Source organism: Oenanthe melanoleuca, unplaced genomic scaffold (genome assembly GCF_029582105.1).
Source record: "Oenanthe melanoleuca isolate GR-GAL-2019-014 unplaced genomic scaffold, OMel1.0 S219, whole genome shotgun sequence".
NCBI lineage: Eukaryota > Metazoa > Chordata > Aves > Passeriformes > Muscicapidae > Oenanthe > Oenanthe melanoleuca.
In genome coordinates this window covers 15,002-26,038 of record NW_026612868.1, presented here as the reverse complement: position 1 = coordinate 26,038, position 11,037 = coordinate 15,002, and the positions used below count along the sequence as shown (strand labels likewise).

General features: G+C 57.2%; 1 protein-coding gene across 2 annotated transcripts; it reads left to right on the top strand.

Annotated features, from left to right (window-relative positions):
• Positions 1-4,832: 4,832 nt before the first annotated feature.
• On the top strand, positions 4,833-10,806 carry LOC130266782 (class I histocompatibility antigen, F10 alpha chain-like). Of its 2 annotated transcripts, none has more exons than XM_056516035.1 (7): positions 4,833-5,119; positions 8,797-9,060; positions 9,247-9,519; positions 10,041-10,313; positions 10,413-10,520; positions 10,620-10,655; positions 10,775-10,806. In XM_056516035.1, the coding sequence occupies exons 1-7, from the start codon at positions 5,044-5,046 to the stop codon at positions 10,798-10,800; spliced, it is 1,056 nt and encodes a 351-aa protein (XP_056372010.1). In that variant the 5' UTR covers positions 4,833-5,043; the 3' UTR covers positions 10,801-10,806. The 2 variants fall into 2 exon arrangements, with proteins under 2 accessions (XP_056372010.1, XP_056372009.1); XM_056516034.1 differs by lacking the exon at positions 4,833-5,119 and adding an exon at positions 7,143-7,261.
• The last annotated feature ends 231 nt before the right edge of the window (positions 10,807-11,037 follow it).

Genomic DNA, 11,037 nt, shown 5'->3' with positions numbered 1-11,037 from the left:
TCACAGGGCTTCCCTTAGTGCTGTCTCCGTTGGTGTCAGGTCAAGTGAGAGCTCCAGATCAGAACTTGGTAACTGTAGTCAAAGGCCCCTGAGGCTGGCAGTGTCCTGCCTGCAGCAAGGAGCAGAAACTGGAAGATCTCCTGTGCCTGGATTTTGATTGCCTTAAAGAGCAGCTCACCATCTGGTGACTCTCAGAAAACAGTTCTCAAGATGAACTAATAAGTGCTTTTTTCAGCACAGGTAGTAAACTCCATACATTCAGTAATAGACACAGAGCTGCTGCACTTGAGGGGAAAATGCATCACCTGCCTGATGGCAGGGCCCTTGTGGATCCTGCAAGTCTTAGGCAGGAAATGCAAAAGGATGAAATACATTCTTTTCCAGTTCTTTAGACACCCACCCCCCACCTCAGGTTTTAAACTAAGGGAATTCAGTGTGGACATTTGGGAGCTGCTCCAGCCCTTTTCCTTTGTGTTGGGCTCAGTTTTCTCTTGCACACCTTGCCTGGCAGACAGCTGGTGGCTGCTGCTCTGTTGTTGGAAGGGTCGATGCACCCAGGTGTTCTGTGAATGCTGCAGGCAGCAGAGATCTCCTGTCTGGGCTTGCTTCACTGCCAGGGCCTAAAGCTACTTCTTTCTTCTCTGCTGTTTTGTCTCCAGGGCTTTTGGAGCTGTTTATAAAGGACTCGACAGGGCCACGGGAGGAGAGGTCAGTGCCAACACTTCCAGCACGGCTGGCAGCTCTCGAGGGCTTTCCCCTCTGCTGGGAGCTGTGGCTGCAGCTCTGGGGGCCCAGCAGAGCTTTCCTGCATGGGCTGCTCCTCTGAAGGCAGAGAAGTGTCACCTTCAGAACACAACTGGGGCACACTTGGTCCTTCTGAAGTGCCCAAAGGAATGCAAGGAGGGCAGTGGTGTCTGTCAGAGCAGGATATGCTGCCTTGGCCTTCATATCTAAAACCATGAATGCTTCAGCTGGTGGAGACTGAGGCCAAATTTATCTTCATCCCAGCCTTGGACAGGAACACTATTTAGCAGTTTTTCCATTCCCCATTTCATCTTCAAAGGATACCTCACAGCCTAATTAGGAAGAGATCCTGCTTGGGCTCAGTTTGGGGTTTTAGCCCTACTGCAGCTGTTCACAGAGAGAGAGGGAGAGAAATGAGAAGATGGATGTCCAGAGCAAAGCTCTCTCCTGAACCCTGCAGTTGTGTTTGGGTCTGGTGTCAGCAACAGCCTGTGACAATGGATGTCTGTGTTTGCTTTGTTGTGCAATCCCAAACAGAGCAGTGGCATTTGAAATCATGACCAAATCCCATAGAAGTGCTAAAGGGCTCTGGGCTGTTTTGCTCTGTTTCACAGGACCAGAATTACCTCCTGCTTGCAAATGTGTTTAAAGAATAATGGTCATGATGATGATGATGATCATCATCAGGGTGGTGGTAAACTAAGGCCATTTGAGAAGACTCTAGGTGCAGAAAATGTTGTCAGAGCTTTGAGGCTGACAGCTGAGGGACCATTTCTGCAGGGCTTACAAGGCCAAATGTCTCTGGCCATGTGTCCTGTAAGCAGCCCCCAGCGAGCAGAGGAATGGGCTGTGGGAATTGCACTTGCTGAGCTCTGGTGTCCCATCCCAAGGCAGTTTGGAACAGCCTGGCTCCATTGCTCCAAAAAGATTCCCTCCATGTTTGCTGTGGTCTCCTGCCAGAGACCCCTCCAGTTAAAGGTCTGCAATGTCCCTTCAGGTGGCCATAAAGAAAATGAGTCTCAGAGACCAGATTAACAGCTTTGTCTTACAGTTGTTAGGACTAGTTAGTTATGGTAGTTAGCACTGCTAGATAGTTAACGTCGTTAGGACAGTCTGTTTGTTATGGCAGTTTTTTGAATAAAAACTCTCTTAAACCTCAACACCCTTGTGTCCTTTCGTTCTCCCCCTGTGACTCAGCTGCTCCGAGCAATGCGAGGGGAGAATGAGCCCAGCCTCACCCAGAGCTGAGCCCCGGCAGAGCCTGGCAGAGCCCAGAGCAGCCTCGGCACCTGCAGAGTCAGCCTGGAAGGAGGTGCTTGGAGCCTTCTCGACCGCAGCAGACTCTTGGTTGCAAACTGTGTGTGGTGGAAAATGCCACTAGTTCTGTGAGAGGGCAGAAGGGGAAGGCCAAAATGCCCCATGCGAGGGAAAAAACCCACCCAGTGCTGGAGAAAAATCACGCCTTTATCCTCTTCCACAGTGGCCAAAAAATTTAATCCTAAACCAAGTGGAGGGGAAGGGGAGCAGCCCTGGACCTTCCGCCCCTGCGAGCCAAAGCGTCCCGCGGGTTCTGGTTTCTGTCGGGCTCACTGCCCCAGCCCAGCCCCAGCCAGGGCAGGGTGGGCGCTGGAGCTGCGGGCTGGGATGTTGCTGTGTGGTTAGGAATGGCAAATAACACAGTAACACACACGACTGCTTCAAAGTAGCAAGAAGAAGCGATTTATTGAAAAGCCATCCCATTGATACAAGATAGATCGTGCAAAACGAAATAGAAAAGGCTCACTGGTTTAAGAAGGCAACACTTTTTTGAAAACATGTTTTCTGTAAAACATTAAGAGACACACACGAGGCTTTGTGATCAACAACAGGTGTTCTTCTATGTTATTAATTCTTTTTTTTTTTTTTTTTATCTCTGAGAAAAGTCCCCAGCTTGGGAAAGATCCGAGCTGGAGCTGAGAAAGCTAACAGCCTGGGAAAAATCCGAATTGGATTTTTCCACGAGCCTTCAGCAGTGTCTACACAGGGACACGCATTTGGTGCTACCTGCGAGTGCAAGCAGGGGAGGGGCTCCAGCAGTGATGGGCGAAAGGAACAGTGTGAATGTGACTGAAACAAAGCACGGGAATCTGCTTGGAAACAGCGCCAGGGACTTGTAGGTAAGAAGTAACAAAAGAGATTGTCACTTCTAGAAAATGGTACTAATTGACATGGAGTGAATTAAGAGAATTATGAATAATGGGTTTTTTACTAAAAAAAAAAAGCAGCAGGTGTGTGTCCATCTTGGAGGGGGAGATGTAGAAGACAGATCAGGAAGTCCTGAACCTTCTGGGGACATTGCAGGCATCTCTGTAGTACAGACAGGAACTGGGAAGCAGTGACATGATCTCCCCTGGGTGGGGACAGGGGAGGGAATGGAGAATAAAGGAAATCCAGGAAGGAGGGAATGGTGAGGGGAAGATGTTTTCATAGGAATTATTTTACTTCTCATTCTCTTGCTCTGACTTGATAATAAATTCAATTCATCTCCCCAAGTTAGGTGTGTTGACCAGTGATTAAACTCTCCCCGCCCCCTCGAGCGAGGTTTCCGAGAAATGGCGGAGCTCGGGGAAAGGGAGGGGAGAGCCCTTCCCTCGCTGCGATTGGCTGATTCTGCCGTCACTTTTCGTTCTCGCGTGCTGACTGGGCAGAACCAAAAAAGCCCGGCCCCGGTACCGCCAGCACAGCACCGGTGGCGCAGCAAAGGCGCCATTGTGGGAGCGTCTGTGCTCCCGGGAGCGGCGGCAGCGGCCGGAGCCCGGTGAGGCGGCGGCGGAGCTCCTGCCGAAGCCCCAGGGCAACATCCCGGGGACGGGGCAGCCACCTCTGTCCTCCCCACAGAGCCTCCTGCCGCCCCCTCCGCCCGCAGCGAGCCCCGAGCCCCCGCAGAACCGAGCGCGGCTCCCACCTGCGCTGGGGCCGCCTCCGAGCTCCGCCGCCGCCTCACCGCTGGTTCCCAGTCACCCCCTGTGTGATCCTGGGCATTCCCAGTATGTTCCAGATCACTCCCAGTAGGATCCCAGTTGCCCCCAACATGGTCCCAGGGGATCACAGTCATCCCTGGTATGGTTCCTTCGCTCTCAGTCCCTCTCAGTAAGAGCTCATTGTGGCCTCAGTCACGTTCAGTACGAACCCAGTGACACCTATGATGCCATTTGTCCCCCCTGTGGTCCGAGTTGCTCCCAGTATAAGCCCATTCACCCGAGTATGATCTCAGTAACTCCCAGACACTCCCACTGTGAGTCCAGTTTGATCCCTGTCACCTCCAGTATGATCCCAGTTACTCCCGGATATTCCCAATACAATGCCAGTCACTTCAAGTGTGACCCCGTTGGTACCAGTATGATCCCAGTTGCCCCTGCCCCTTCCAGTTTCTCTTATTCACCCCTAATACAGATCTGATCACTTCCAGTATGATTCCAGTCAATGCCAGGATGATCCAAGCCATTCCCAGTCTTTCCCAGTATATCTCAGTTGTCCTCTGCATGCTCCCAGTTGCTCGCAGTAGCCCTCAGCGTGGTCCCAGTATACCCGAGTATGATCCCTGGTGCCCAGTTCTTCCCCCAGTGGGTTCTTGTCCCAGTGTTCGGTGTCCCAGTCTGTCCCAGTCCCTTCCCGGCAGCCGCCGTCGTTTCCCAGATCCTGCCCCACTCTGCCCCATTCCCGGGCACTGGGACTCCCCTGCACCCCCTTTCCCGGGAATCCTCCTCTGCCAGCCCCTGGATCCCCTGTTTCCGTGACCCCGGGGACCCCCGGACCCCCATTCCCGGCCGGCCCTGGGCACCTCCTCCCCGGCCTCCCTTTCCTGGGAAACCCGAACTGGGCACGGGGCTCTCCGGCCGCTCTGGGATTTATGATCACCCAAAGGAAAGGGAGAGAACAGGAGAGAGGGAGAGAGAGAGAGGGAGAGAGAGAGAGAGAGACAGAGAGAGAGGGAGAGAGGGAATCAGGGCTCGCAGTCGCAGCGCCCAGTCCTGCTCCGCCGTGGCTGGGAGCCGCACCCGCAGGAAAAACTGGATCCGCGGATCGCGGCGCTGCCACCGCTTCGGGCCGAACCCGGCGGGGTGAGGGCAGAGTTGGAGCGCAGCACAGCCCGGCCCGGGGGTCCCAGGTGCATCCCTGAGGGATCCAGAGGGGTATCAGGAGGGGATCCGGGTGAATTCCCTGGAATTCTTCCTTTTCCCCTCCCCTCCGCGCTCCCTCGGGCACTTTCGCTTTCGGGTCTCTCGAGCTGCGCCACAGCTGCGAGCGGGGAAGGCTGCGATGGCTCCAGCGGTGGGGCTGGGGCTGCTTTTGGGGCTCCTGGGGCTTCTGGGGGACCAGGGGGGCGCGACGAAAGGTGAGTGGGACCCCTCGAAACCGAGACCCCCCCCTGAACCGGAATTCCCGGGCACCGGGACCCCCCTGAACTTCCATTTCCGGGCACCGGGAACCCCCTAAACCTCCATTGCCGGGCAGGAGAACCCCCGGAATCCCCATTTTGGGTCGTGTGACCCCCCTCAATCCCCTTCCCCAGCACCGGGATCCCCCTGTACCCCTTCATCTGGCACGGAGACCCCCCTGAACCCCCATTTCTGGTCACCGGCACCCCCTGAACCCCCATTTCAGAGCACCGGAACGCCCTTGAGCCCTGAATTCCGGGAAGGAAACTCCCCCTTAACACGCATTCCCCAGCAGGGGAACCCCTGAACCCCCATTTTTGGGCACGGGGACTCCCCCGTACTCCCTTCCCCAGCACCGGGACCCCCCTGCATCCCCTTATCTGGGGTTGGGATTCCCCCCGCACCCCCGTCAGTGCTCTGGGACCCCCCTGCACCCCCATTCCCGTCCATCCTGCCCTTCCCACACCCCAGATCCGCCCTTTTCCTCGGCTTTTGGACCCCCAGATCTCCCAAATTTCTCCATTTCCGGCACTTCTTGGTAGGGGGTTCCAGGGAGTCCCCCCGGGGTCCCAGGAGGTCTAGCGGAGATCCAGATGAATTCCTGGAATTCACCTTTACTCCCGTCTCGCTTTCGCGTCTCCCAAACTGCGTCCCCGGGATCCACCCGCGTCTCCCAGCCCCAGCCCCCTTTTCCCGTGACCCAGGGGCCCCCTGGACCCCCATTCCTGCCTTTCCCAGCTCCCAGACCCCACTTTTCCCAAGACCAGGGACCTCTGGACGCCTTTCCTGGGCACAGGGACCCCGTAGATCCCCCATCCCGCCTCTCCCAGTCCCTTCCTTCAGCCTTCTTTCCCGGCTCTCCCAGTTTCGCTTCCTGACCCTTGGACGCCGCCAGACCCCCCAGTCTCTGCGTCCCCCCAGTTCTCCACCCCCTGCTAGTCCTGAGGGGGTGTCCTGGGCGATCCCGGGGGGGATTCAGGGGAATTCCCAGGGTTTGCTCTGTCCCCTCCCCATCCTTGCTCTCCCCCGGTCACGTTCGCGTCTCCCAAGCTGCGGCTTCGGGATCCGCTCCGGGACCGGCGACCGCCCCCGGCACCAGGAACCCCCTGAACCCCCATTCCTGGCACGGGGACCCCCCTGCACTTCCATTTCCAGGCGAACTCCCCTTCCTGGGCACAGAGACACCCTTGAACGTTCATTTCGGGGCACCGGCACCCCCCTGTACCCCCTTCTCCAGTCCTGGAAACCCCTGCACTCCATTATCTGAAATCTGAAACCAACCTGAACCCCCATTCCCGGGCACGGAAACCCCCCTGAACCCCCATTTCTGAGCACCGAGACCGCCCTGAACCCCCGTTTTTAGGCACCAGGACCCTGTTGAAATCCAGAACCCCCAAAGAGAACCCCCCTGAACCCATTTCCTGCGCACTGGGTTTCTCCTTATCCAGCACCAATGTCCCCCCACATCCCCTTTCCTGGCCCTCCCCCTCTCGGAGACCCCAGCCCCCATTTTCCTTGACCCTGGGACCCCCTGAGCCCCATTACTGGGCACGGGGATCCCCCTGTACCCCCTAATTCGGCACTGGGACCCCCTCCTGGTTCCCCTTCAAGTGTATTGGGACCTCCTGCACCCCCTTCTCGGGCATCCCGCCCTTCCCAGACCCGCCCTTTTCCTTCACCCCAGTTCTCCACTCCCGGCGCTTTCTTCACGGGGGTCCAGTGGGGTCCCAGGTGGTTCCCAGCGGGCTCCAGGGGGGTCGCAGCGGGGATCCAGAGGGATCCAGAGGAATTCTTTGGAACTCTCTCGTCCCCTCCCGCCCACCGCGCTCCCTCGGTCACTTTCGCTTCCGCGTACGAACCTGAGAGACTTGGATCCTCCCAGCGACCAGTGACGTCACTTACGTATTGAGTTTCCATTGGTAGATAGGAAATAGCGGCGCCAATGGCGGCGCTGGAGATGGCTCGGGGGGCGGGGCCAGAGCTGGGGGCGGGACCGCGGCGGAGCAGCGCGATGGCTCCGGCGCTGGGGCTGGGGCTGGGGCTGGGGCTGCTCTTGGGGCTCCTGGGGCTTCTGGGGGACCCGGGGGGCGCGACGAGAGGTGAGTGGGACCCCCGAAACCGCAACCCCCCTGAGCTCCCATTTGCGGGCACTGGGAGTCCTTTAAACCTTCATTCCCGGGCACGGAGAAACTCTTGAAACCTCATTTTGAGTCCTGTTACCTCTCCGTCGCCTTTCCCAGCAGAAAGACACCCCTGGATCCCCATTTCTGTGCGCCGGGACTCCCCTGAACCCCCATTCCTGGGCACGGGGACCCCCTTGAGCGCCAATTTCCGGTCACCGGGATCCCCCTGACCCCCCCTTCCCCAGCACCGCGAACCCCCGCACGCCCTCATCTGGCACCGGGACCCCCTGAACCCAAATTCCTGGGGATCTGGATCCCTTTGAACCCCGAATCGCGGACCGGGGCCTCCCTGAACCATCATACCTGGGTACTGGGACACCCCTAAATCTCGATTTCCGGGCCTGGGACCCTCCCTGCACCCCCTTTTCGGGCATCCCGCTTTTCCCAGACCCGAGTCCCGCTCTTTTCCTTGGCCTTTGGACCTCCCGAACCTCCCAACTTTCCGTGTCTCCCCCGTCTTCCACTCCCGCCGCTTCCCGAAACGGGGTCCCAGAGGGTCCCGGGAGTCCCAGGGGTATCAGGGGAGTCGCAGCGGGGATCCTGTGGGATCCAGATGAAATCCCTGGAATTCCCTCTTTCCCCCCGTCCCCTCCCCGCCTCACTCCCTCGGCCTTCTTCGCATCTCCCAGGCTGCGCCTCCGGGATCCACTCGCCTCTCCCAGCTCCAGACCTCCCTTTCCCGTGACCCAGCGACCCCCTGGACCCCCATTCCTGCCTTTCCCAGCTTCCAGACCCTCCTTTCCCTCAACACCGGGGACCTCTGGATCCCGTAGATCCCTCATCTCACCTCTCCCCGTCCCTTCCTTGAGCCTTGGACCCTTCCCGGCTCTCCCCGTTCCGCTTCTTGCCCCCCCCCCCCCAGTCTTTGCGTCCCTCCAGGTCTCCACCCCCTGCTCATCCTCCGGGGACGTCCCAGAGGGTCTGGGAGGGTCCCTGATGAGTCATGGAGGGTCCCAGGGGCGATTCTGGGCTCTGGGACTCCCCTGAATTTCCAGTCCCGGGCACTGGGACCCCCCTGCACTCCCTTATCTAGTACCAATCCCCCCGTGCACCCCCTTTCCCATCCATCCCGCCTTCCCCAGCCCCCCCTTTTCCTTGACCCTGAGACCCCCTGGACCCCCATTCCTTCTTTACTCAGCCCCCAGCCCCCCTTTATCTCTGCATCAAGGACCCCAAGGCCCCGCATTCCAGCCACCCTAGGTCTCCTCACATTGTGACCCCTGTTTCCTTGGCATTGGGGACCCTGGATCCCTTTTCCTGGGCACAGGGATCCCCTGGAACCCCAATCCCACCTCTCCCTGTCCTTGTATACCCCTTTTCTGGGCACAGGGATCCCCCAAGCCCCCATTCCTGGACACTGGGACCCCATGCACACCCTTCCCTGAACTCCCATTTCCTCTTTCATTGATCCATGACCCCTTCAACCCCCCCAAATTGCCTTGTCTCTTCAGTTCTCCACTCCCTGCGTTTCCTGGATGTGGGGGTGTCAGAGCCCAGCCCAGGGATTCCCCAGTACATGTCCATTGGGTACCTGGATGGGATCCCCTTTGAGCGCTGCCACAGCGACCGAGCGCGGGTGGAGCCACTGACACAGTGGATGAAGGACGGAGCCGAGCCAGGATTTTGGGATAGGGAGACTCAGATCTGCGTGGGGAATCAGCACAGGGATGCCAGGAGCCTGGAGATACTGCGGAACCGGTACAACCAGAGCAGGGGTGAGTGGGGGGATCTGTGGGACTGGGATGTGGATTCACAGGGCACCAAGAGGCTGAGATGAGGTTCCATTAGGCTGGTGTGGGATATCTTGTGATCCACGGATTGGGATGTAGATCCATAGGATCCATGGATCTCTGTGGGGCTGGGACACAATTCCATGGGTCTCTGTGGGTACAATCCTCCAGGTCTCCACACAAGGTTGCGAGTTTATGGCTGTGATCTCCTGTCTGATGGGAGTGTCCGTGGATCCGTACGGTACGGCTATGATGGGAGGGATTTCACCTCCTTTGACCTGGAATCCAGGAGATTTGTGGCGGCCGACAGCACTGCTGAGGTTATCAGGAGGCGCTGGGAACGTGAGAACTATGTTGAGAGGAATACGAATTACCTGGAGCACGAATGCCCAGAATGGCTCCAGAAATTTGTTGGATATGGGCAGAAGGAGCTGGACCGCAAAGGTGGGAGCAGAATTCCTGTGGGAATATGGGATTTGGGAATGGAGGACTTGGGGACAGGGTAATTCCTGTGAGAATTCGTGGGTAGACCTCACCCCCATCCCATTCCTGTGCATATTCCATGGGCAGATCTCACCTCTGTCCCATTTTAGTGGGAATTCCATGGGCAGACCTCACCCCTATCCCGTTCCTATGGAATTCCATGGGCAGATCTCACTCCCACGCCATTCCAGTGGGAATTCCATGGGCTGATCTTACCACTGTCCCATTCCCATGGAATTCCATGTTTAGATATCACCTCCATCCCATCCCATTCCAGTGGTAATTCCATGTTTAGATCTCATCCCCATCCCATTTCAGTGGGAGTTCCATGTTTAGATCTCACCCCCTTCCTAATTCCAGTGGGAATTCCATGGGCAGATCTCATCCCCATCCCATTCCTGTGCATATTCAGTGGGCAGATCTCACCCCCATCCCATTCCCATGGAATTCCACAGATGTCTCTCACTGTTATCCCATTCCAGAGCCCCCTGATGTCCATGTGTCTGGAAAAGAGGAATACGGGATGCTGATCTTGTCCTGCCACGCGTACGGATTCTACCCCAACACCATCGCAGTCAACTGGATGAAGGGGGATGAAATCTGGGATCAGGAGACAGAGTGGGGCGGGGTCGTTCCCAACAGCGACGGCACCTTCCACACCTGGGCCAGGATCGAGGCGCGGCCGGAGGAGCGGGAGCAGTACCGGTGCCGGGTGGAGCATCCCGGAATGTTGGAGCCCGGAATCTTTGCTTGGGGTGAGGCTGGGAATGCGATATATGGAATGTGGGAACTGGGAATTTGGAATTCCCAAATGGGGATTCCCCTCCCCCTCCTCACTATCCTGCATTTCCCAGAACCAAAATCTGGCGGGAATCTCACTGTGGTGGTTGCTGTGTCCATCATCGTCGCCATCATCATTCTCATTGTCCTCATTGGATTCGTCGTCTGGAAGCGCCAATTTGGTAACACGCGGGAAGGGAGTTGGGAAGGGGCACGGATCCACCCGGCACTGTTCTGGGAATCCTGAGTTACCAACGCTGATCCCACTGTTTTTTACACAGGGAAGAAGGGCAGGAATGTATACAACCTGGCAGCCAGTGAGTACTAGTGGTGGATCCAGTTCTGGATCCCCTCTGTGTGGATCCCAGGATGGATCCTGGGGTTAATACTGGTGTGTGATCCGTGCTGGAAACTCATAGATCTTCTCTTTCTGCAGGAAATGATGTGGGAACAAAGGCTTGAATGCAGGTACGAAGCGGGATCAGGGTGGAATTCCGGAGAGGGATTGGGGCAGAATGGACAGATTGGGATCAGGGAGGGATCCCGGATTAGAGCAGGAGTCCAGAGCAGGATCAGATGGAATTATGGCATGGGATCGGGCCTGGATTCTGGAGCAGGATCTGTTGGGATTTTTGGATGGATGATAGATGGATGATGGATGGATGATGGATGGTGTTGGGGGTTGAGTGTTTTTCTATT

Coding starts and splice junctions, on each gene's coding strand:
- LOC130266782 (XM_056516034.1), top strand. CDS start 7,174: ATGGCTCCGGCGCTGGGGCTGGGGCTGGGGCTGGGGCTGCTCTTGGGG. Junction 7,262..8,796: donor CCCGGGGGGCGCGACGAGAG/GTGAGTGGGACC, acceptor TTGTCTCTTCAG/TTCTCCACTCCCTGCGTTTC. Junction 9,061..9,246: donor CCGGTACAACCAGAGCAGGG/GTGAGTGGGGGG, acceptor ACAATCCTCCAG/GTCTCCACACAAGGTTGCGA.